The sequence below is a fragment of the Ctenocephalides felis genome, unplaced genomic scaffold (assembly GCF_003426905.1).
Source record: "Ctenocephalides felis isolate EL2017-DRISC unplaced genomic scaffold, ASM342690v1 CF-g0.4_SCAFFOLD_02907, whole genome shotgun sequence".
Classification (NCBI taxonomy): domain Eukaryota; kingdom Metazoa; phylum Arthropoda; class Insecta; order Siphonaptera; family Pulicidae; genus Ctenocephalides; species Ctenocephalides felis.
The window spans coordinates 14,923-42,178 of NW_020539061.1; the positions used below are offsets into that span (position 1 = coordinate 14,923).

The 27,256-nt window shown below is 27.6% G+C and overlaps 2 protein-coding genes across 2 annotated transcripts; one reads left to right on the forward strand and one right to left on the reverse strand.

Moving 5' to 3' along the window:
* Positions 1–13,119: 13,119 nt before the first annotated feature.
* On the reverse strand, positions 13,120–14,861 carry LOC113381458 (probable proteasome subunit beta type-5). Its single transcript, XM_026620363.1, has 4 exons — positions 14,736–14,861; positions 14,466–14,665; positions 13,815–14,143; positions 13,120–13,637 (listed from the first exon to the last, which is right to left on the reverse strand). Exons 1-4 carry the CDS (start codon positions 14,859–14,861, stop codon positions 13,120–13,122), a joined length of 1,173 nt encoding a protein of 390 aa, XP_026476148.1.
* Positions 14,862–16,313: 1,452 nt separating this feature from the next.
* On the forward strand, positions 16,314–20,604 carry LOC113381459 (probable serine/threonine-protein kinase clkA). Its single transcript, XM_026620364.1, has 10 exons — positions 16,314–16,407; positions 16,602–16,703; positions 17,126–18,284; positions 18,375–18,538; positions 19,277–19,343; positions 19,428–19,552; positions 19,624–19,722; positions 19,874–20,144; positions 20,221–20,348; positions 20,432–20,604. The coding sequence occupies exons 1-10, from the start codon at positions 16,314–16,316 to the stop codon at positions 20,602–20,604; spliced, it is 2,382 nt and encodes a 793-aa protein (XP_026476149.1).
* The last annotated feature ends 6,652 nt before the right edge of the window (positions 20,605–27,256 follow it).

The window sequence follows — 27,256 nt, forward strand, 5'->3', positions numbered from 1 at the left end:
AACAAGTTCAGAACTATTACTGAACCGCTGCGATACAGTTGTCCTCTACCTCATTAACATTATTTTGTTATCCTAGATTTCCAAAAGTTCCTGCTCTGATGGGCAAAGTAGTAGAAACAATTTCCCTAATAGTGAATTTGAGTAAAATGCAAATGCAAACTATGTTCTATACTGAAAATTACGATAATGGTCTATTTACTAAACTAGTGGGGTGGTGCATGGCATCGTGCTTTAAGGCAAACTGCTGGAACTTCTCGTACCGTAATTAAAAATCTTGGTACTGAATCCAAAAAAACTTTCACAAAATGTGTACACATTATTAAAATCTTTATAATTTATATATTATAAATCTGATAATTCAATAAACATTATTATTATTAACTTAACTTATTTTTATTGAGAGTCCATAACCGATGGACTTGCCTTCCCAAAAATTCAATCAGTTGTTCATCATGTCAATACAAGTAAAATGTTTTTTGAGTTATTAAAATTTTTGAGTTACCGTTTTTGGCACTTTATGCCCCGTATTTTCGGAACGGCTGGACCTACCTTCGCCAAAAACTAATCAGCACGTCTCCTTATCAATATGATTCGAATGTATTATGAAAAATTCAAATCGGTCGATCGGTGTTCCCGAAATCGTCGAAGAAAAATCCTTTGAAACGTAAGGATATACAAAAATTTTCATTTTTGGTTTTTTGCGATTACTATCCTTTCCTAATCCTTATTAACAAATGTACAAACACAAACAGAATAGAAGAATCACAATTTGTCAACTGACACAAAAATAACACTGACGTTTCTTACTAACCAATATCAAACATTTGACTTGAGAATACTTTTTCATCGGCTCACTAACGCCAAATTTGCGACTACAATAGGACCCCTAACTAATCCTTCTGAACGCGTCTTTATCAAAACATACTCTATGCTCAAAATGTCAACTTGAATTCCGAACGACTATATATACAATGTGAAGTTGGCCATTGTCGCCAACATCACATACGAAAAAAATTAGGCTAAGTATTAAATTTCACCTAATCATATTTATATACGTATTTATATTTATATTTATATTTTTATATTTATTTATTTGATTTGTTTAGAATCTCCACTGCGATATTGATAAAAATAATCTCCGAGTGCAACAATGTATTAAATGTGAATTGTCAGCGGCCAATGCAACATGCACAAAAGACTCGACTTTGTATGGAACCTTTTACACTGTTTTTCGACAATGTATCAACTAAATAAGTATTCACACACTACAGAATATATACACAATGTATTTATAATATCAAATACTTTGCAATCGTGTTATAACCATGCACACTTTATTGTTCTAGATTGGAATTCACTTACACAAAACCATATGCACAAATATTGTTTATAACCCAGAAAAAAGGGTCACTCTACTATAAAAGTTCTACAAGGTAATAACAATATACAATTTCACATGTGGTGCTATTTACAATATTCCAAATCACTTTGTTTATGATTTGGATTCAAAACTTTGAAGCATAACCAAAATTCCTGTCAAGGTGTCAAGACTTATATGGAGTACTTGCTCAAGGAAGATCTACAGCAACTTTTGCATCAAATAAATGGATTATGAGAGCTCTATTTGTACAACAAGATTTTGCATGATGTCTACAAAACAAATTTGAATGCTATTCATACAAAACCCTTTGTGTAAAATGTGCAGTTTCAATACAGATGATAAAATGCATAAGGTACTTGTATTATATATAAACTGTTATACACTTATAAATTTAGTTGATTGGTTATAATTTATACAAGATTGTATAGTAATTTAAAACTAATAAAGCCCCAAAGGAACTGCAGAAAGATTTAGCACAATCTCTACAAATTATTCATCTACAAACTGAAGAACTTTGCAACATATTTTCAACCGTGTAAATATCACTTAAATGGATAATTGTTAATACTGGATAAAATTGTATTGTTATAGACAACATGCAAAGGTAGTTTTATAATTTTAAAACCATTTAATCACTCTATATACAAACAGAGTTATTGTTGTATAAAATATTACAATAATATATTGTCTTTAGTGTATTTTTAGATCCACTACATTATTAGATATAGATTATTAAATACAAAAGTTTGAATTGTGCATTTAAATCAGAATAAGGTGATACAATTATCATTAATACTATTCATCATCTTATTTACTACATAAATGGACATTTGTAAACACTGGATTGTAACTTAGTTTTCTACAAAGCAAATACAAGGTATTGTTAATATTTTTACCCAATTTAAACACTCTACAAATGAACAGTGTTATTGTTTAGATAGATTGTAATTGTAAATAATGATGTTTTGCTTTAAATTAATTAATTAATAATATTTTATCTAATTTAGGTTTATTTGCATCACATTGCACTTACAAGATAAACTTCAACAAATGCTAAAAATTAACAAAAGTTTTACATTTGAATTGGAATAATGTCAGAAATTTTGCCTAACAATGTCTAAGTATAAATAAATATTCATCAATATGATTTAGTGGATTTTCAAACAGATATCGACAAGTGCATAAATTTACTGTTGGAATTTATATTTAATTGAAAATCAAGGCTAAAATCTCTATGCAAATTATTAAAGTATGTTATTATACTGTCATCAACTTTTTAACAATATATCATGTAAGTATATATAAACACTAGATAAATATACATTTTTTAAACAACAAATTCAAAAGTGTTTTTACCATTTTGAGACAATTCTTAAAATAAACAAAATGTTTTGTTACAAATATTGTATTGCAATAGATGTATATTAAAAAATATTTTGATATCTTTATTTATTAAATTTTGATGTACTGTTGCAAATATTATTTTTAATAGAAATATATTTACCTACTATTTTATTCATTATAAAGACTTTTGTATAACATTCACAGTGTTTTCATCAACAAAGTTATATTGTTAGAGCAGAATTAATAATTTTATAATATTTTATAATATCTCAAATGTATAGAATTCACTTTTGGATTTATTGTTTTTGGTAATATCTAAATAAGTATATAACATATATGAATTTTATAAAGATATATTTTCTAGTTTGATTTTTAACACTTTCAGTCAATTTCCAAATGTCTCTATGAATTAACAGTGTCATTATATTATATACATTGATGTAATAAAAATCATTAGCAATTTATTACAATATATTTAATGTGTTAAATTTAATTTTAGATTCATCATTCCACTAGAATAATTTTATCTTGTGCACCAACAAATTTCTAGCAAACTTTATTCTTAAATAAAGATAATGTGAAAGCATTTTGGGCAATTTCATAAAGTTTTAGCATTTTATTCATAATATAAAAGGTAAATATGTAAACATTTGTGCTCACTGGTTAAATTTATATTTTGAACAATCCAATGCAAGTTTTTAAACAAATTTAACACTCTATAAACCAACAGTTAGATAAATTGTTGCAATAAATATGAATATACTTTAATTATAGATTACACTAAAATTATCCTTAGATAAATTTCATCATGTTCTAGAATTTATTGCAAATTGTTTAAACTTTACACTTTAATATAAAAGATTTAGCAAAAACTCTACAAATAATTTTAGAAAATTAATTAGAATACTATAGGCACCTCATTTTGTTATAAAAATGCTAAATTATTAAACTTAAGTTAATTACAAAATTTTGTAGTAACTTGATGAATATATAATTTATACAAGTACTTTTTATCTATTTTGAAATTATTTTATAATTTTAGCAATAAAATTTATTAATATTTTATTATATATTAATGTCTCTATGTGTATCTGATTTATTTTTAGATTCACATAATAAATGATCTAATAGAGATTATGACATAAAGGGTATGGGCGTGTTTCCATACAGAATTGGCCCCACCCTGGTATTTAAATAATTTTGATGCCATTTTATAGGTATTTTTGAGAAAATCAGATATACCAAATTTCAAATCCGTAGCTCATCATTTGGCCGAGATATCAGTGAAAACATGTGAAAGTGGCCCCTTTTTTCAAACTCACTTTTTGTCGGAAATATGAGAGATATCGAAAAACTGTTAACGTCATTCTATTTATACTGATCTTGTCTATGTTGTTCATAACAAATAATGTGAAAAAAATATTTGGTAGTGCGAGAAAAAGTGAAAATAATTTTTTGTTTTGAATTTTTGGGTAGTGCAGTTGTTTGGACTAATTTTTAATTAGCATGATTAGAAAGGCTATTGAATTTTCTTTTAGTGTGCAAAATGTTGTTTTATTTCATGTGGTAGAACACATTCAAAAGTAGGAAAAACCTGAGCAAGTACACGCTCGCGCTCATATAGAACCCGTGTAAGTCGTCTCTCATTCGCAACGACTAGCAACAGCATTGCTCGCCGCGCGTCTTGATAAATTAAAACATTTTTAATAAAACACAAGATATATACATTTATATTTTAAATAATTATATATTTATATGTATATGTATAATAATAACTATATTATTATATAATTAAATATTTATTATTTATATATTGCACAATATATTAAATGATTTAATCATCATTAATAATTTATTAATTAATTATTACTTATTAATTATCTATTAATTATCATTTATTAATTATTAATACCACTAAATAAATAAAAAATGGATTGATAAAAAATATACATAATAATAGTATATCGGTATATGATTACTACCCATACAGCACGGGTCAAACAATGGTCGACCTGTTTCGTACCATTTACAGCCTACTGGGTTATTATAAGCCCATTATGGGCCAATTTATGACGCAGTGGGTTTAGACCCATACGTTACGCGCCGGGTCAAACAATGGTCGACCTACTTTTACCCATTACTCACCGTGTTGTTATGAGCAAATGAAAAATGTATTCAAATATACCGCGCATGCGCATACGCGTGCGCGGCGTTTGCTCAACTAGCGCACAGATGGCGGCACTTATGTTGTTCGGCGTCCGCGTTATTTGCATTCCTTTGTGTGTTCTCAAGACTGTCATAGATAAACACGAGGAAGAAATATAACCTGAGTACTGTATACGTATACTTATGCTACTAAAATTCTAAACAATATTAGAATATAATATATTCGTAATTTGTTTGTTGTTTGACTCTGTAATTTGTCAAAAAAAAATTCTATAAATAAATATGTCTGATAAAAAAATTCGCACATACATTACGACTGTGTCAGATAGACATTTTTATAGAAGACTTTTTGGGAAATGCAGAAATTACGTTCGGAAAGTGTTTTGCAGAACTCTGAATGCGAAAAGGATAATATTGATTTGCCTAGTACTAGTGCTTTTACAACAGATAATATTGAAACTGCGACAGTGTATATGACTTTGAAGGACCGTCTTCTTACCAGATAGAGTTACAGGGTAATGTTGAAACAAATGATTATATTTCTCTTTCATATAGCGAGGATAGTTCCAATGAAGATATAACTGAAGTTTTTGATGCAAGACAATTTTTAGCAGACTAGGCTGTGAATTATCAGATACCTCATAATGCTGTATTCGCACTACTTAAAGGGCTAAAACTTCATTATTGTTTCAGTGATTTACCAGCAGATAGTAGAACACTTCTGAAAACAAAAAGAACTGCTGTATCAAAAGTTGTAAGTCTAGGTGAATATATTCATTTTGGTTCATTAACTGGATTGAAAGATTTTTTTGATAGGTTGAAATTGATATCTTCTATCATTGAATTAGAAATTAATGTTGATGGTTTGCCTCTCTCGAATTCTTCGAACATGTCAGCTTGGTCTATTAAGCACTGAGGGTTTTGATCACAATGGAAAACAATATAAGATATGCATTAAATATTTTGTTTGTGATACTCCCGTCAAATCATTTATATTGCAGACAAAGGGACACACAGGCTGCTTCAGTTGCTCGAAATGTCTTGTTCGTGGTTCAAATATTAATCGCAAAATTTGCTTTCCAAAAATGTGATCACCTGCAAGAACTGATGAACACTTTCGAAGCTTAGAAGATGAAGACTACTACAATGGCTATACGAGATTGCTTGAAATACCGTACATTGATTTAGTTACTAATGTACTTGACTATATGCATTTGATTTGTTTAGAAGCAGTTAAGAGATTGATGCTTTTGTGGACTGAAGGTGAGCTTCCAATTCGTTTGCCATATGCTAAAACTAATGACTTTTCCAATTTTTTATGCAGCTTAAAGATTTATATATCCAAGGGCTTTGCTAGAAAGCCTCGATCATTGAAATATGTGAGACCATGGAAAGCTACAGAATTTAGACAATTATAATTGTATAGTGGTCCAGTAGTTTTGAAATCTCATGTCATATTTCAAATGGCTTTTATAAAAATTGTCTTACTTTACATATTGCTATTAAAATTTTATGTAGCAATACATTATTAAATGATCTTTTAGATTATGCTCAGCAGCTACTTCATCATTTTGTTGAAAGATTTAAGGTTTTATATGGAGATCATTATGTAAGTCATAATATACATAACATTTTACACTTAGCTAATGACACCAGAAGTTTTGGTACACTTGATTCATTTAGTGCCTTTAAATTTGAGAATTACATGCAGGTCTTGAAAAAATACATATGGAAGTCAGAGAAACCATTGCAGCAAAGTTATAAAAGATACTTTGAGGTATCTATTTATGGTAAAACATGTAAGGCCTGTAGCCATGCCTAGAGCTTGTGAGATGTCTATGCATTTCGAAGGACCTTTGATAGAATATTATGGTAAACCTCAGTATAAGGTTGTATATTGTTCAGATTTTACATTCAATATTAATAAAAAGGCTGATTCATTACGGCACCAAGTTTTAATGAATAGGCTTAATAAGCAGTGATGCCAGTGTGATATGAAGGATGATTTGCCTCATTATACACTGGCAGTTTATAATAAATTTCCTGTTCGGACAGAGGTAGAACTGCTAGATGTGGAGCAGCTATTGACAGATGTGAGAATAGCAGAGATATCGGTAAATATGATGTTACCCAATGGATAGAAGTGGACAAATCAATTACATATACTGCTAAATATACATATACTGTCATGCCCATGACAGATTTATTTGCAATTTTCTGTAAGTTGAAATATATTTCACATATTTCAAAAATGTCAACTAATATTTTTTATTAGATAAATAAACCTGCAAAACTATACTAATTCAAAATTTGTTATTTTCAGTGCTTTAGAAGGTGGTGAACCCAATGCTAATAATTAGTTTAAATTATATAAATAATAATAATACTATATATAGAAAATAAGATAATAGGTTTTAGGATAATAATCACCAAAAATTTAGTTAAGTTAGTTTAATTTAGTTATTTTCTAGTAATGTAAATGAAATTATTTTTAATAAATATATTACTTATGGAGTTGCAGTTTTAGCTCATTTGATATTTATAACTATATGGATTATTCATATTTAATACAAATACGCACGGAAAGTATGCAACAATTGTTGCACTATATACCGCCATTTTGACCCATCGCGATACCATTCCAGCCCCATAGCTTACCCGTATTGAACCCGCCGGGTTGACCATGGGTCAAACCAGGGCTCTGACATATGTGTCGCCGTGGGTTCACCTATGTTCATATATGGTACCAATGGGTTGACCATAGGTTAACCCTACAGCCCATTGTGACGACCATAGGTTGACCCTATGTCAACCATGTGCTGTGTGGGTATTCATGCCACAGCAATGTATACAAATGCAAGTATACTAAGTTAGTCATAAATATATTAAATAATATCTTGAAGTTTTTTTTTTAAATTAAATAATATATAAGAATATATTGAATAGAATATCTCAACCTATAAATACTCATAATAATTATTGAACTGTCTTTGTCGTAAGTTTAATGATATTTTTATGCAAAGCTTGAATAACAAGTTCTTTTACATTACACAAACCAACTATTTATCTGATAAAATGTTTCTAAACAAAAAACACCAATATCCAGGCAGGAAGGTGTTCCAACAAGAAGTAACACCTTGCCACTTAGCCAACTCAATCTTTCCAATCAGGAGCTGTACAATAAAACACCAAAATTTACTCAAAATCATGTCAAAATTCAACAAACTGAAGAAAATTTAACAAAAATGACAGATACAAAACAAATTTTTAGAGAAGAAAGTAAAGAAGAAATTTATAAAAACTCTTTTAAGCATAAACCACCAAAACGAACCTCAAAAATGAGTCATTTTACAACAAGGCATCTGAGTTTGGCAAGAATGAGCCTTTAAGAAGGACTAGTGTGTTTTATCCTATTAGATCACAGTCATATTACAAGGTAAGAGAACAAAACATTCTTCCTAGACAATCTCCTTACCCAGTTAGAAACCCTACTTTTCATAGCAAAATCATCTCAAATTATTCAGGTTATTCTAACCAAACAAACAGAAATTACGTAGTTAATCCAAGAGTTCAACTTAATCCTCTTAACAGGGCACCTAGCAATAATTACAATGTTTCTGAACAGTACATTATGAATAACAATATGAATAATATTTATAGTACTATTAACCCAATAGTAAATCCAACTATTAATCATTCTTCTAATTATAATCCTACAAATAATTTTAATGTAAATTCTAATTATAACCCTGTAAATACTTTTAATCAGAATAACAGCTATAACCCTAACATTTATTCCAATATGAATCCTATTACTTTAAATCCTAATATGAATCAAAATATTAATTCAAATTTTAATCAAAATATAAATGCTAATATGAATGTTATGCCTAATGTTACTAACAATAGCCTTACTAGTAATATTAATAATCATTACTACAATACAAATATGACACCTAATCCTAATATGAATATTAATGGAATGAATCCTTCAGCTAATAATCTTGTAAACAATAATAATATGATGCCTGTTAATAATATTATGGGTAATAATAATCTTGTTAATAATACTATTATGAATAATGAATCATATAATTCTTCTTATCCTAATTTGTATGACCAATCTATGGGTTATTTTAATAATTATTAATCAACCAAAAACACCTTATATTAATATGAATTATGATTATCAAATGAACCAACCAATAAATAATACACAATTTCATCCACCAAATTATCAACCTATGAATAATTTTAATCCTTACATGAATTATCAAATTAATAATTACAGTGTTAAAAGAAGAAGTACACCAAATTTTAAAAACAATGAACAAATAAATTATTATAATAATTTACAAGGGTACCAAGAAAAAGAACCACTTTTCGTAAGGAATGATCAATATGTTGATTTTAATGAAGAACACAGAAAAATATTTAACCAACAAAGAAATATTAATTACAATTATTTAAATGAAATGCAAATGAGAAATGAACAACAGTTTAGAAATTTAAATGACAATAAAGTATATTTTACCAATGAATCACAAATGAGGAATGTTAATGAAAGACAAATGAAAAACATAAATGAAAGACATTTTAAAAATGAAGTAAAAATAATCAGTGAAGATAATTTTATCCCATTAACCAGTCCTAGCAATTATAAACCTGGAAAAATTAGTGATTTTCCAATGCAAGAACACAAAATAATAAATGAAAAAAGTAAGAAAAATAAAACACCAAAGAATTTTTATGATCCTAAAAATGATTATGTTTCAACAAATAAAATTTTTAATGAACAAAGTGACAATGTAAATGAATTAAACTTTAATGAAGAGATGGGTAAACCAATTACTTATCCAATAGGATCCAGCTATCCTACAGAAAATACTAAAAGTAAAACACAGAGACAAGAAACAAACACATTTTCTGGTAAAATTTATTACAATGAAGAAGAAAAATTTTATAAAGAAAAAATAAAAAAAGAAAAAAAAAATTATAAAAAAATTTATTCAACTGAATTTAAAAGAAAAGATTACAGTGAAGATAAAAAAACTAAGAGAAGAGAAATAAAAGTAGAAGAAATAAATACATTGGAAGAAATTAAAAGAGAAAATGAATTAAAAAAATTATCACAACAAAAGAATGATGCCTTAAAAAGTGAAGAAGATAATTTTGATCCAATGCCAGATATTTTTTAAAGGTGTAAATAAAATATTATTAAGTAAATGTATAAAAAAATTAATTTATTATTTTTAACTTCCCGAAGGAGAAGTTTATGTTTTCATCAAAAGATCCGGTTTGCTAATTTTATGTTTTCTCGACGTTTCAAGCCATTCTGAATCGAATGAGACCAACATTTGGAAAAAGTATATGTGTGTGTGTGTGTGTGTGTGTGTGTGTGTGTGTGTGCGTGTGCACCAACAGATTTTTTGCCGTAAATCGCCGTTTTCTCAAAAACGGCTGGACCGATTTCAAAAATTTAAAAGCCATTCGATGTATCTCGATGAGGACTATTGTCTGTCAGTTTTGTGCGACGATCGGCCAAACCGTTTCTTCGTAAATAGCAGAGAAGTGAAAACTCTTTCGTCCACGTTTTAGCCCGCAGTTATGAATCGATTTTGAAAATTCAAAAACCGTTCGAAAGATATTGGTTGGGAATCGTGCTGATTAGTTTTTGGTAGAGATCGGCCGGGCCGTTTTCTTGTAATAAAGTTTTTAAAAAAAAAATTTCGACGATTTTTATGATTATTTTTTTGACGATAGATACCATAGTCTTCTAGATCATACTAAAATATTACGGCCCTACGACAACTGGTTCAGCTTTAAAAATTCGTCAAAGTTTGCAAAAATCAGTATGGTCTTTTTGGCATTTGTCAAAATTAGACTTTTGATCGACGTTTTCTCAAAAACGCCTGAACCGATTTTAGAAATTTAAAAGCCATTTGATGTATTTCGGTGAGGACTATCGTTTGTCAGTTTTGTGCAACGATCTGCCAAGCCGTTTCTTTGTAATTTGAAAAAAAGTGTTGAACTTTTCGTCCACATTTAAGCTCATCCTACCGAACCGATTTTAAAAAATCAAAAACTGTTCGAAAGATATCATTAGGGAATGATGCTGATTAATTTTAGGTGAAAATCTACCGAGCCGTTTTCTTGTAATTAAATGTTGAAAAAAAAGTGTTAAATTTTCGTCCACATTTAAGCTTATCCTACCGAACCGATTTTGAAAAATCAAAAACTGTTCGAAAGATATCATTTGGGAATGATGCTGAAAGGCTGAAAATTTAAGCCTTTTTTCATGGAACTTTTTTTGGCGATATACATCATGGTCTTATAGAATTTACTGTAATATTACGGCCTTACAACAAGTAGTTTAATTTTAAAAATTCGTCAAACTTTGCTAAAATTATTATCGTTTTTTTTTAAAGTAGGATTGATGAAGTATATTATTTACACATTTTTTGATCAAGTCGATTATTTAGTTACACATATCGGGAAGTTCATGTAATTTGCCTCAAGGCTAAATACCAAACCAACTAGTTCTTTATACATTTCATTAAGAAATACTTTGTCAAATTCATTTCCTTGTATTCTTTGTAATGTTCTATCTTTTTATCAATCTCTTTTAATAAATTAATATGATTAATATATTCATTAGTAGGATCACTTATTAATTTAGCTTTAGCTAATTGGATTGCATAAAGAACAAATTGTTTTTCTGATTCATAAGTCAATGCTTTATGGATTGTGGTTGGTTTTTTTGATAAGAAAATTTCTAAGTTTTTTAAAGATTGTTGGATTTCTTCTGGTAACATTTATGATGTTTATATTTTAATAAATTTAATTATTTTTTTTATATTATTTTCTTATTTTTTAATAAATTTAATTATTTTTTTATAAATTTAATAATTTTTTTATATGATTTAATTATATTTTAATAATTTTTTTATATGATTTAATTATATTTTAATAAATTTTCTTATATTTTAATTTATAAAACTAATCAATTTTATTTTTCTAATGTCATTTGCTTCTTCGTTAAAATCACTTCAAACAAAAAAAGAATTAACATTTTTACTGGTAGGTCTGGACAATTCAGGTAAAACAACTATAATAACCAACTTATGCAACATAAAAGAAAAGATACTTCCTACCTTTGGTTATAAAAAATATTACCTAACAAAAAATAATTTAAACATAAAAATATTAGACATAGGTGGTCAAGAATGTTTTAGTGAGTATTGGTTTAATTATTATGGTTTAGTAAATGGTAATATTTTTGTGATAGATATGTCAGATAAAAGAGATTTTCTTAAGTATTTTGAAGGATATAAAGAAAGTATTCCTTTATTGATTTATGGAAATAAGAAGGATTTAGGGGATATTGATTTAAAAGTGGATGGTAATGTTAAATTTTTAAAGGTGTGTGCTATAAAGAATGAAGGATTAGAAGAAGGAATCGATTGGTTAATTAATCAATGCATTAATTTATAAATGTTTTTTAAAAATAAAAGAAATTATATAAAAATAAATAATTAATAAATTTATTAATAAATATAAAATAAATAATTAATAAACTTATTAATAAATTTAAAATAATATTTTAATAAAATATAAATAAACAAATATAAATTAATATTTTTAAAAATGAATATTGATAAAAAATATTTTTTTAATCTAATAACTTTATTATTTATTTAAAAAATTATTTAATATAATTTAATTTTTTTTTATTAAAGAACGTACGTTAACTTAAGAATAAAAAATCTAAAAAAGAAAGTTTTAGCTTGTGAAAGGCTCGCAGTATTTTTATTTTATAAAAAAAAGATTATAAGTTAATTTTTTACTTATAAAGCTGTAATTATTTCATATTTCTTTTCAAACTTAGACTTAATCTCTTCAAAATAACAATCCAAAGTATTAAGAAAAGCATTAGCACAGCATCAAAGGTATATCCTACCTTAACTTCATTTTTATTGATCTCAAAAACATCTTCAATCACACTTCTTAATTGATCTGTCAAATAAAAAATGGGAGGAAAAGAATCAAGGCAAGTTGCATGGATCTCAATAGAATCTTTCATGGTTAAAATGGCTAATTCTTTAAAATTCTTGGTATGAATGTAATGAATCATATCTTTAATTTTCTTGTTTATGTTTTCTAATCTCTTTTTGAATAATTCACTTGCATTAACTGTCCTTAGCATTCCTTCAGTGCTAGGCACTTTTTTAGAATTTTTGTTTGAAACAAGTAAGATTACTTCTACTTAGTTCTTTCCATTCGCTTAGTTTTTCTGCAAAGTATTCCTTTCCTTCTTTCTTTAAATGTACTAATCCATCAAAAATTGATCTACTTGCACTGCCTGAGCCTTTCCTTGCCAAAATGGAAAGTGTTTTAGAGTCTAAATTAAAATTAAAGAAAGAATCTAATGCTTTTACCAGAGCAGAGTAACCAGAGGCAGAACTTGCTAAGCCACAAGAATGAGGGAATGAATTTTTAGACACAATTTTTAATTTACCTTTGTAATTAAACACTTCTTTGAAATAATTTATCAGATTTTGCATTCTAACAGGTATTTCTTTTATTTCATTGTCTAAAATAAACAAATCTTCACTGCTTTCTTCAATGGTTGTTGTTGTGATAAGATTTTTTAAGGTTAAAGAGATACTTTCGTTGGTTGGTAAGTTTTCTTTTATGTCCGATTTACCCCAATATTTTATTAAAGCAATGTTTGGATGGGAAATAACTGTTTTAACTCCAAAATTGTGAAAGAATGCAAGTATAATGAGCTGGGAGTTAATCTATAAATAATATTTAAAAAATCAAAAAAAAAAAATCGATTTATTCAATATTTTATCTTATTAGAATCTTTCTATCTACAAGTTTTTGGATAATTTGATATTTTTTGATAATTTTGACGTACCATATGCATCTTCATCACTCAAATTCCAATCATAACCAGAGTCTAAAGCACCAAATGCATATACTGAACCACTACCCACAGAAAAAACTTTTCCCGGAGTTCTTGTACCTTCTGAATCTACATAGTACAATGCAGGTCCTCGCTTATCATAGCCCGCTAACATCATACCCATAGATAAGCCCATTCCTTTATAATTATAAACCATATTAGACATAAGTTTGCTTGCAGCTGCTACAGATATTCTTTCTCTATTGCGCAGTTCATGCAAACGGCATTGTTTTGCTAGCACACGATCCCAATAAACACAATCAGCTGCTCCACCAGCCAAAGTTCTTAAGAAGAGAAAATATAAGATTTACCTTTCAAAGTTGCTTAGGAAGTCACATTTTAATTCATTTAACTATATTTGGAAACAATTTCTTGAAGAAAACCACAATAGTATATTTATTAACTGATAAGCTGATGAATTGTAACTGTTTCTCAATGAATGATGCCTCAAAAAATATTTTGACTCATGTAAGTAGACATTTTAAGCTACATATAAGAATTATCAGTAACGCCGACTGTAACTGGTAATGATGAATCAGCATTATTACCTATGATATAACAAACATCAGAAATTCAAGATCAAATTAAAAAGACACAAAATATGTACCTAACAAAAAATCATTAATTTCAACAATTTTCTTCATGCATTGTGACCCAATAAATTGTCCACCAGTTGCTCGGGAATCAACTGCTAGTATCACACCACCTCGGAATTGAAATCCAAGAGTTGTAGTACCATGATCAAAATGCATACGCAACTTATTTCCTTGTTCATCTTTCATATTAGCAAGTTCCACCGCAGGCTAAAAAATAAATGATATACATATTTTAATATTTTAAATATAAATAAAGATTGACATCAACAAAATTCACATTTGCGAATGGAGGAGCACATAATTCCATATTATTTTGGAAAGTACGTGTTAATTTTGCATATTCATCAGTATCATCATTTTGAGAATAATAATTCTCCAAACCACACAATTGAGCCAAAGCCATTATTATAAAATTAATTACAAAACGAAGTAATCTAAACTGCCAGATAACCAACAAGAAACAAATGACAAAGACAAACAAAATTAGAAGCTTCACAGTCACAGTCATACACACTAACGCGAAGTTAGCGTCGAAAATATCGATAAGTTTTTTAATAGTCTGCGGAACAACGCTGCGGTTATGCCGTTATGCCGCTTTTTTTAAATCTTCAAAAGTTTCAAACATTAAATTTATTGGGCTACAGTTTTTCTATCACGTTTGACCAATCCTTGCCATCAGTAAGCATTATATCAAATTATTGATAGATAATTAGATTTACTCTAATTAAAATTTAGTTACTATTTACTAACAGTGCTCCGAATATTTTTAATTTTTTTTTACACATTCTTTGATAATCGTATGCGTTCCTTATTATAAAAATTAATTATTTATATATTACCAATAAAATGTTAGGCTTATGATATAACAGTTGTACGACAATCAAGATTATTTATCGAATTTAAAATTATTAGAGTATTAATTGCATTGGAATTTTCATTTAAGTTTTAGAATTTATGATATATCTTGCTTTACTATTATATTAAACAAACACTAATCCATTCACCTAATTTTAAAAAATTACTTGTAAAAAGTTTATATAAAAAATCTGTAAAATATTAGTGTATAAAAAACAAATATTTTATATACCTACACTAATTTATATTTTGCCATAAATTTAAAAGCTATTGTACATGGCCAGATTTTTCTAACAAATGTTAAACTCTGTATAATTTAAATGAATAAGTCTTCACATGAATTTATATTATACCTGCACTGGATGCATTTATAATGAAATCGAATAATATGGTTATCTATTTTTAAAATCAGCGCGATAATTAAATTATATTCATTATTCGAACATGGTTATGAACATATTTGCAGTAATTAGGATAATAAATATACAATTTAAAAAATCAATTTAATGCAATAATATTAAATTTAGATCAGTTATAATTTTGCAACATTGATTTCGATATATGATTATTTATTTTTTAAATAATATACACTGAACTTAAAATTGAAATGAACTGAAATCGCACATAAGGTTGCTAAATAATTTAATAGGGTTATCATCCGCATGTTAATTATTATTTTTTATTAATCTTTTAGATTATTTATCGTTTCTCAATTTAAATTTTATGCGTGACCGATTTTGACTTCAATTGTGCAACCTAATTAAGTGAAAAACTAAACATTGAATTTGATCCAAAGAAAAGGGTTACCTATTGTTTTGATTTGATTGAGAAGCGGAGATCAAGTCCGGCACGTGTTCGAAGTTTTCTTGTTCAACGAAAGGGTTGTGATTTAGGGCAATTGCCTAATTAATTGTGTTTATATGCTTGTGTTTTGTGTGTACATATTTCAGGAATGACGGATTTCATTAAATGCATTATTTGTGATAAACGTGCGAATAGCATGTCTGAAATGCATTTGCATCAAACGACATGTCATTCGATTGATCAGTTTTCTTTAATAATATTATCGCGCAGAGAATCCAAGATTGAAAATGGTGAGTTAATTGTGTGATACATTAATCCACCAATAAATAATTAATTAAATGTATAATATTATATGATTGTAACCTAATTTCATTAGTTGTAGAAAATTTGACGAAAAATGACAAAAACAGCAATAATTCTAACAGAAAAAAATCTAAAACTAGTGCTTCTGTTTTGCAACAAGAATTAAAAGATTGTGTCACAGCTATTGATAAAGTATTGCAATCTTCAAATAAAACTGAAGGCAGACGTAAGAAGAATCCAAGACCTCGAAAGAATGATAAAACTGAAACAGCTAAAAAACAATGTACAATAACTACTTAATGGTATTTTATTTATTTAGTTATAACTTTATTTGTGGTATATGAAAATTATGACTGATTTACATGATGCTTAAAATAGGTGCTATTATAGAATATATATATATATATATATATATATATATATATATATATATATATCAAGTAACGGCAACCAAACTAGAGTTAGAGGATCAAATCTTTTTATATTTATATTTGTGCAATTGTAATCAGATGCTCTTATAGCACTAAAGAAATCATCAAATAGATCTTGGTGAATAGTTTATGCACACATACCCAGGAAACCTGACTAAAATATATATATATAGTATATGTAAATTGGTCATTATTATTTATAGGCTTAGTGTGTAAATGATTTAGTATGCAAATTAATTTTAATCAATAATTAAATCTAAAATTCATATGTTAGATGCCAATGAAATAGCAGATGGAGTGCAAAATATTGGACCTGAAAAAGAAGTCGATGAAACCAAGCCAATTCAGCAACCAGAATTATCAACAACAATCAACACTCCTTTGAAACGATCACTAGGCAAAAAGCCTACTAAGCCTGCAAATGTAAAAATAAGTAAAGCCAGTGAAACAACTAAAACACCGACTGATGTCATTCGAAAAAGAACAACTGTATCATCAACTAATAGGAGAGAAAAAGTTAGTCGATGCTCCCAGAACAAGAAATGTGCAATATTGGAATCTGTATTGGTCGCAAAAGGTTCAGTCAGAAAGAGAAACCAAATTAATGTAATAAATCCCACCAAAATGAAACTTATTTTTCCACAAGCCAATAATCAAGAAGTAAAAGCAAAAGAAGATGTTACCTGGAATAAGGCTTACCAGAATTATGTTGATGGATTGCAAGTTGTAAAAGAAATTCCAGTTGTTCAAGCTGATTATACATCAAATAATGCACTCAATTTTCAAAATATCCTTACAAAACAAAATCAGAATCAAACACCATTTACTGATAAAAATGAAGGATACGAGTTTAATAATAACAATCATCAACAATCATCAGAAGGCCGTATTCAAAATCCTTACCATTTGCAAGATAACCTTGGCAATGATTTATTAAATAAGACATTTATTGAATCTAATGATTTAATTAGCGATTTGAGGAACATTGCACCAGAGCACCTAGTAAATAATTTGAATGATGATTCAAATCTCGATAGCATTTCAATGGGCTTAACAAATGATGTAAAAGACTTCATTGTTGAATTTTTTGAGGAAGAGCAAAATGCTGAAACGAGAAATCCTTATTGGGAAGATAATATGAATAAGTACTTTCCATCTGAAACAAAAAGTAGTTCAGAAATTGAACAATTTAATGATAATGCTGACAAATATATGAATGGCAATGATGAGATGCCTTTGAATTTAGTTATAAGAGAAATTGATGTACCGATCAATCAAGAAAGCTTTAATAATATTTTTTATCATACAACTTACACATCTAATTCAGCAAATAAAGCGATATGTAAATCTACTTGGAGTGAGGAATATATGAATAGCCAAAATGCAAATTTTTGGGCATCATACAATGTTAACAAGCGACCATATGAATTTTCGTATGCATACAAATATAAACTTTTTTGTCAAATATGTGGTGATCAATTTCTGAATAATATTGCATTACAAGCACATTACATTTCTTGCAGTGGAATAAATGACAACCAGAGGGTAAAGACATCGGAAGAAAAAATGTTGGAAGAACACTTCCAAAAAACATTCATTGGAGGTGAGCCTGGCATGATGGTTTATAATTCTGAAATTCAAGAAAATAATATGAATTTGACTCATTTTAAATATGAATGCCATGCATGTCAGACAGGATTTAAAAACGGCACTAATTATTGCAAACATATGTTGGATCATAAAAAAATTTTTGCACAAGGAAAATATGTAATATGTACTGAATGTGGTTTGTATATCGAAAATTTTAACATATTGAAAAATCATTTTCATAAATATTCTTAACAATTATCATTATGTTATTTTTGTTTGTTATTAAATGAGAAAAGTTTTTTGAGAAAACTTACAGCTCTGATTGTACATGTTATCTCATTCAGAGGTACTTCCTCTATTATTTAATTTAGTGTTTAAGAAACATTCAGTTTTTATGTATTGAGTTATATCTTCACTGATATTGTGGAACTGATTATTTGTTGTTTTTTGTCAAAGAGTATATTGTATAATGTATATAATTATGTGACTTCATTCTATGAAATTATTATACTGTTTGAAATAGAGATTTAATTTGTTGAATAATGAAAATGAAATATATGTTTTTTACACTATTATTCTGTTATGTTTATGGGTATGCAGAAAGATAAAATTATTAAAGTTGAAATATATATATATATATATATATATATATATATATATATCTACTTTTTATTAGTTTAATTGCACCTCATCCGAACATTGCTGTTCTGATACTAGCAAGAGGAGGTTCAAAAGGAATACCTTTGAAAAATTTGCAAAAAATTAATAATAATTATTATATTAATAAGTATTATTTGTTTTTTGATGTACATTGTTTTTTTTTTTTTTTGTTTAGATGATAGTGGATTTGGCGGACATGGAGGTGGTGGCGGAGGCGGTAGCGATAACAGGCGTGGTGGTGGGTGTGTATAATTTATTATTTTGTTGTGATAATTTATCACAATTAGAGTCAGAAATTAACATACTTTTGTTTATTTTCTTTTTAGTGGTGGCTTCTCTAATTATTCAGAAACAAGAAATTCAACAAAAAGTAATACTTATTCAAGTTATCAATCTACATCAGGTGCATATTCCTCTGGTTCATCTTCACGAGTTACCAATGATAATAGAGGTAACAATTTGTTAATTAAGTTTTTGAGCATATGAAGTATAATAGTTTGTTCTCAATTATATTATTTGCAGATAATTCCTTTTTCCCAAATAAATCAGATGACAAAACTAGATCACATGGTGGTGAAACTGACTTTAATGTAAATGATGATTTTGATTGTATGATTACAGGTAAAATTATTATTAATTTTGTTGAAATATTATTAATAACTTCTACAAGTATCATACTATTTTTTATATTATTTTCCTGTGTATTACTTTCCTGTTTTTTTTTTTCAATTTTTAATTCTAAAATTTAAAATTTACTAGATTTTTTTTTCAGATATGGATTGGGACGATAACTTTAATGAAAATGGTATTGTTGACAGCAGCATACAACAGAACGATAATAGCAACTCAAATTACAGCAGCACCAAATTTACTCGTAATTATAAAAGTCTAAGGGCACAAACGGAAAATAAAGACTTTTCAACTAATCAGAAACAAACATATGGAGGGAACAGTTCCGGCTGGCATCAAACTAAACATTCTAATAGAAAGCAAAATGATGAAAAAGAGGTTTTATGCAGTGGCTGCCAAGAACCAGCTAGAAAGTAAGAAAAAAAATTTTACAATCATGATATACTCCTGCATATTTTATACTGAGGATTGTTGTTTGATATTTTTTAGACAGACTGTAAAAAAAGAGGGTCCAAACAAAGGCAGAAAATTTTATGTATGTCCCAAACCTATGGAACAACAGTGTAAGTTCTTTGAGTGGGCAGAAGATGAACCTGAGCATGATAGCAATGAATCAAGTAAGCACTAAAATAATTAAAAGTATATATAGTTTAAGACATAGAGATATACAAACATATATGCTATGTAAATTTTATTATAGCTAACAACTGGTCAAGTAAACCTTCAAAGTCAAGAAAGACTTCAACTACAGTTTCAAAGAGAAAAACAACTTCTAAGGCAACTGGTACAAAACCCACTTCAAAAAGAAAATGTGGCCAATGTCGACAGGAAGGACACACAATTAAAAATTGTCCAAATATTAGCCATGTATGATATCTCAATGAAAAATGAGACGGTAATAATTGTTTTAATTTTTTTTAACATGAGTTTTAAGCATTACATTTTAAAATAACACTATATATGTATGAACATATGTATATATATATATATATATATATATATATATATATATATATATATACATATATATATATACTAGCATACCCAGCCTTGCGTTGCAACGGCCCTTATTAAAATCCATCTGATTGAAATTTGAATCCGTTTGACAACCAAATTTCAAACCTTTTGTTATAAAAAATTTATATCAATCCAAAAATAAATAAAATCCGGATTATTAAACATTTGAATAAATGAGTACATTACAAAATGTATAATGAATAACCAAGTGATTTTTATAAATTTGTTATATCTTATTTGGTATTACGTTCTATTTACCTTCAGCTAACATTTTAACATGTTCTACGATGCTTTATTTAGGAATGGTTTCACATACTATTGGTCACATACTATTGGGAACTTGCTATAATCCTTTAATATTTTTTTTGAAAATTTTCCATAAATTTATGATTAGACACTCATCGGATTTCAATGCATTTTTTTAAATTTGTTATTACTTACGAAACACTTATAATATAAATTTCCGACTATACATTCATATTCATACTATCCCCGAAACTAACATGGAAAAAGTTCTGAGGAATTCGAGTCCAAATCTATTAAATGTTTGATTTTTGGCACTTCGAAATTTAATATGATATGATATAATATTCAGTTTTCAATCATGATTTCTATTAATTTTGTGATGTTTATCTGAATGAACAACTTAAGCAAATTAAATCTTAATCATAAATCAATTTATTCATAAATTTCCCGGAATATTAACAAACGTCATTTTCGGCATTTATTTAAAATTCGTAACCGCCCAAATTTATTTAAATTTGATAAATTTTATTGCCTAAGTTGCAATAATTAATGTATTTGTGCCTATTGGAATTCGTTAAAAATATTAATTCTTTTGACCTGTCAAAATTTTGTTTATGATTAAAGTTAAATTTAATATGTCGCTTTTTCATTCTGATCTATTATGTTTTGAGGACGTGTTAGTATCCGAACTAATATGTTGAGCAAACCAAATAAATATAAATTATAAATTTATTCATCTAATACTTTCCATAGATATGGATAATTGACATTTCACTTTTTTTAGTTTACAACTATCAAAATTTATTTAAATCTATAAACATTATATATTTCTATTATTTTGAATATAGCATTTTGCCTAATTTGGATATAACTGTTGTATATATTATATTATATCTGTCCCTTTTTCAATTAGTAAAAATAATATATTTTTAGAATTGTCATTTTTTTTTTCAAAAATCATAAATCGTTTTTTCTCGAAGTTTCCATAAATATTGACATTTGTCATTTTAGTGTTTTGTTTTTTTTTAGTGAATTTCTGTCAAAATTTATGGAAATTTATAAATAATATAAAACTAAATAAATATTTCCTTCTTGGTCGAAATTTAATATAATATGATATAATATATTTTTCAATAATGTTTTGTATCTACAATATTACCTATAACAAAACTTGGAATAATTAATGTATTTGTTTTTTATTGAAGTCGTTAAAAATTCAATTTTTCTGAACTGTCAAAATTTTGTTTATTATTAATGATTAATTTAATATGTCGTTTTTTTATTGTGATCTATAATGTTTTGAGTGGTTTTGAGGAAGTTTTGGTATCCGAACTAACTTCGTAAGCAAATCAAATAAATATAAATTATAAATCTATTTATCTAATAATTTTTATAAATATTGACAAATGTCATTTCACATTTTTTTAATAACTTTTATTTAAATTTATGAACATTGATTTTTAATTAGATTTAAAATTATAAACAGTGATTTTGAATGTAGCTTTTCATCTAATTTGGATATAAATGTTGGATATATCTATATATGTATATGTTTTTGAACTGTCAATTTTTTTTTTCAAAAATCATTAATCTTTTGTTCTCGAATTTTCCATAAATTTTGACATTTGTCATTTTAGTGTTTTGTTTTTTTTTTGGTCATTTTCTGTCAAAATTTTTAGAAATTTATAGAAATTATATATTTATATTTCAAATTTACTGTTCAAAATTTCCTATAACCTAAGTTGGATATATATGCACACGATGAGCCAATAAAATTTAAAATCGGTCCAGTAGTTTGGGCGTCCATCGCGAACCAACATCGTGACACGAGATTTATATATATATAGATATATATATATATATGTTGAAAATGTTTAAATTTGATGTTGAAATGTATGATAGATTTCTTGGAGGGCGTAACATCAAGTAAAAAAAGTAAAGTAAAGATTTTCTTCAAGACATCTTTATATTTCCATACGTTTCGACGTAAAATTCTACGTCATCTTACACAAAATTCCTATCCCCCACATCTTATAAAATCCGTCACAAACAATAGACTCACTTTTTTAAAAAACAAAATAACTAACCCCAACCTAAGTTTAATTTCCACAAAAGATAATAATTTTGAAGGTACCATTTAATATTGTTTTCAATCATTTTTAACTTCTCAATTCTTAACTTTGGCCTTTATATGTTTTATTTAGGTAGAATTAGAATGTTCTGAAAAATTTTTTTTTTATCATGCTTACAATTGTAAGTATGATAAAAAAAAAATTTTCAGACATACTGTTGATGAACAAATATGATGTTGTATGCGAGTGGACTTACTTGACATATACAATTTATTTATATAATCAGTTAATATTGCCGTTGTTCCGAGACTATTTTCTTAAAGTAAAATAACAATATAAAGAAAATATTAGAAGTACCTTCCTCAGGACCTCGCTAGCATTACCTTCGTGCTGCGTATGGCCCCAGCCAGTTGCTATAGCTTTTTATTAGTAATTTCATTATTTTTTGGCAAACAGATTGGTATTACTTGCTTGTTTAAGTTCACTCTGAATATAAAAATAGAAAATAAAATAGTCATTTTTATTCAGGTTATGATGATAAAACTACCAAATTAATTCAAGGTTTTATTGATTGCTATGTGGTGCTAATTCAAAATGCATTTTAAACTTACATTCTATTCAATTTCAATAATCCTACATCATAATATTTAGAATTGGGCTTATATTCTGGATGCCTCAATCTTTCTGAAACGGTGAAGAGTTGAGAGTATTCGAAATTTTTGGGTGTGCCTGAATCAAAATCTGTAACACCCAACTGCACGAAATTCACAGAACCTCTGAAAAGTAGTTTTCGTTAAACGAGAACGAAAAAATAATATTATGCTCAACTTACAAATTTTTGTCATAAACACAATGAGCTGCCGTTAAGACAAAGTTATCACTGATCAAAGAACCTCCGCATGCCCAAATTATATTGTCTTCTTGGCCATAACCAAGACGCGCCTGTAATGAATCAGTACAACTTAACATTCTTACAAATTATTGATTGTACATATATTTAATATATTGTTCATGGATATAAATATACCATGTGCGGAAATTCGCGGTTCTGAGCTTTTTTCCGCCTACTATAAAAGGTACTACCGTGTGTCCACATCGGTTCACGAGGACCTTTTTTGCAGAATTTGTTAGAGTGGGTAGAGTGATTTTTTCGCAAACTAAATGCGAATATTCTATACATTCTGAAAAGTTAAAAATGTAATGTTCTTACGGTACCAAATAAATAGATTATATGACATTTATATTTTTAGAATTTATTTCTATTTTTGAAATTGTTTGTCTTAACTGTTTTCCGCTTTGTCTTCGCCACTACCAAGAGGTCTAAGATTTTTGCAAGGATTTTCTTTTTTCTCTGAATTTGGTTGTGTTTCTGGTGCATCTTCCGATGTTGGGCAACATACTAAATGGCTTAGTTCACCAGGGCAGAAAGTTGGACTCGAACCAGATACAATCAGACTTTGAATAGCGGGACAAGAAGACAAATTCGAACAATCACCATGTCGATTATCATTAGTTGTGCATGTTTTGCCTTAAGAAATCAGTCTATTTAGTTTTTTTCTATTGCAAGTTTAAATTAATTCGAGAAATAATATTGATTAAAGTCTTTATATATATATATACTAGCTGACCCGACAGACGTTGTTCTGTACCTACGTCTACAATTTTTCAATATTTTATACTAATATTTACTGCTTAGTTAAAAATAATAATTACTGTTTTTTGAATTACTATTTACACCAATATATAAGTGATGTTGAATGTAGAACTGTTTCAAATAAAATGATTGTTCTCAATTCCCACAGTTAACACTTTAATTATTTATTTAACAAATATTAAAAAATGTTCAATAAAATTGTATATTAAAAATTATACACTGCGATTTATAGAACAAATTTATTTCCAATAGCTCAATTTATTTTATTGCATTTAAGGGTTATATAGTATTTTTAGCCGTACCTGTAGATGTGGATGTATAAATGAATGATTTTTTGTTTATTCACGACTAAAACATTGATTTTCCAAATTTATCACACTAAAAATGATTGTCTGCCTTTTTGATTTATGGTCATAGCATAAGATACTCGTGTTGAAAATTGAAATCTTTTAAAAAGTACAACAAATTCAGAAAGAATTAATATATAGCATTCGCGGCAAAGGTGCAATATCACCTTTTATTTTTCTCACCTAAAATAACTGCTTCAATAATGTTGCCTATAATTTTTATAATTTTGTACCATATTTTAACTGGCTTTAAGTAATTTTAATATCTAAATTGCATTTTTTTCTCTAATAAATCAATATACATTATTGCTTAAGTTTATATTTGAAGTGAATTAATTTGTCAAATCCTGTTCACATGTGCTCTATTCAACTTACGATCAACAAAATTATTGCTCTGTAAATTTTTTTTACTGTGCTCCAATTACTTGATATTTTGGAAATAGGCTAATCTTTATCTTAATTTCAATGTTTTTAACAATTTGCACTCCGTCACCATCCACAGCATTAATTGGATTATTACTCTTTTAATTCTGATTTTATCAGAACTTGTAATACACTATTTTAAAGGTGATTAAATGAGCTACAACTTTCTCTATCATTAATTTTACCGTAACTTCTCTTATTGTGAAACGGCGAAGGGTTAAAGGGCTCGAAAGACCTCTGGTTGGACAGCTCCTTAATTAATCATACATCTATCAATATTTGTGTAACGAAAAAATAATAAACAATAATAATTAGTCAGAAAAATACCTCGAATTTTCTTATATATATACTTTTATACGTATTCTTTCAGAGGTATTATGATGAGAAATTGGTTGTTTTTTTTAAAATGTTTTTTTTCATGAAATCATGAGTTTTTTAAGAATCATTTGTACTAAAGTTGTGGTATTTTCTAGAATCCATCAAGATCTCTTAAACCAAGTTAATTCTAGATTGAATACGATTATTTTTAATTTTGGTGGATATGGCACTCAAAGTATTTGATTTAAATGAAAAAAAAAAACATTGCATTCGTCCTTTATCTGCATGATAGCTCACTCATTTTACACGCAGAAGTATTCATTTTAAAGCTTATTTTGAGCACTATAAAAACCCATTTTCATATCTAGCCTAATAATGTTCATAAAACACTGTAAAATAACGATTTATTAAGATTTTAATTGATATAATTCTGTTCATTACATATTTTCGTTAAAATGTATATTTTTGAAGTGTTAGCAACAATGATGAAAAACGCAAAAAAGAAACAAATATTCAGTAGCCAGTAACTTGAAAAGTATTTCCTTTTTTGAAAAACAAATTTATAATTTTTTTCTCGTATAATTAGTTCTTTTATCGATACCCAACCGTTATTTTGAAAAAAAGTAAATTACATCACTGAAAAGAAATGTCATCTCACACCGAGAAGTGGTAAAGAGTCTAAATTGTTTTCACTTCTGAAGAGTAAGATGAACCTAGTTCCAAAATTCCAAACGAATTGGAAATAGTAAAATTTCAGACCCAAAAGCGCTCCATTGAGTAAATATTCCGTACCCCATGACAGCTCTCCATTGAGTAAATATTCCGTACCCATGACAAACATGAATTTTTTGACACAATGAAACTTCTAAATTTTTTTTTGTATGGTGACTTAGTATAGTAAGGCAAAACGACTGCAACTTGAATATGTTTTAGCGCAATCACTTATGGCACTTATGCTCGCTCCTTTGCGGCGAATTCGTACGGCAATCTGTTCGCAAAGTGCGCAAACAAAATTATTGCAAGCAAAAGCAAACCACGCGCACGTCAGACGCATGCGCAGACCTGCATCACTTGTCAAATGCATGTTATATTATTTTGCATCTATATATTAATTTAATTTTTGGCACATCTCAGCTGCTTTTCGGCTTAACAATGTAGATTACATTTTCTTATTCATAATTATGAATTTATTATATTTCTAATATTGCCTTAGCCTATAAGTGAATAGAAATGTTTGGCAAATGACAGTCCTCAATTGTTTTTAATGTCAAACTAAGCTTCAAATATTTTCAAGGGCAAACAATGATAAGCGGTTTTTTGTAATTTTTTCTATTTATTTCTACAATTTAACTATATTTCTATGAATCAAAACATTCTAAAAATTTCCCCGAACAAACTTCAGGAAGATTCATGAAAATCCGGAATTATAGTTTAGGAGGAAATATGAA

Coding starts and splice junctions, on each gene's coding strand:
- LOC113381458 (XM_026620363.1), bottom strand. CDS start 14,861: ATGGCTTTGGCTCAATTGTGTGGTTTGGAGAATTATTATTCTCAAAAT. Junction 14,666..14,735: donor GTGCTCCTCCATTCGCAAAT/GTGAATTTTGTT, acceptor TTTATTTTTTAG/CCTGCGGTGGAACTTGCTAA. Junction 13,638..13,814: donor GAGTGATGAAGATGCATATG/GTACGTCAAAAT, acceptor GAGTTAAAACAG/TTATTTCCCATCCAAACATT.
- LOC113381459 (XM_026620364.1), top strand. CDS start 16,314: ATGTCTGAAATGCATTTGCATCAAACGACATGTCATTCGATTGATCAG. Junction 16,408..16,601: donor AGAATCCAAGATTGAAAATG/GTGAGTTAATTG, acceptor ATTGTGTCACAG/CTATTGATAAAGTATTGCAA. Junction 18,539..19,276: donor TAAATATGAATGCCATGCAT/GTCAGACAGGAT, acceptor TTTTTTGTTTAG/ATGATAGTGGATTTGGCGGA.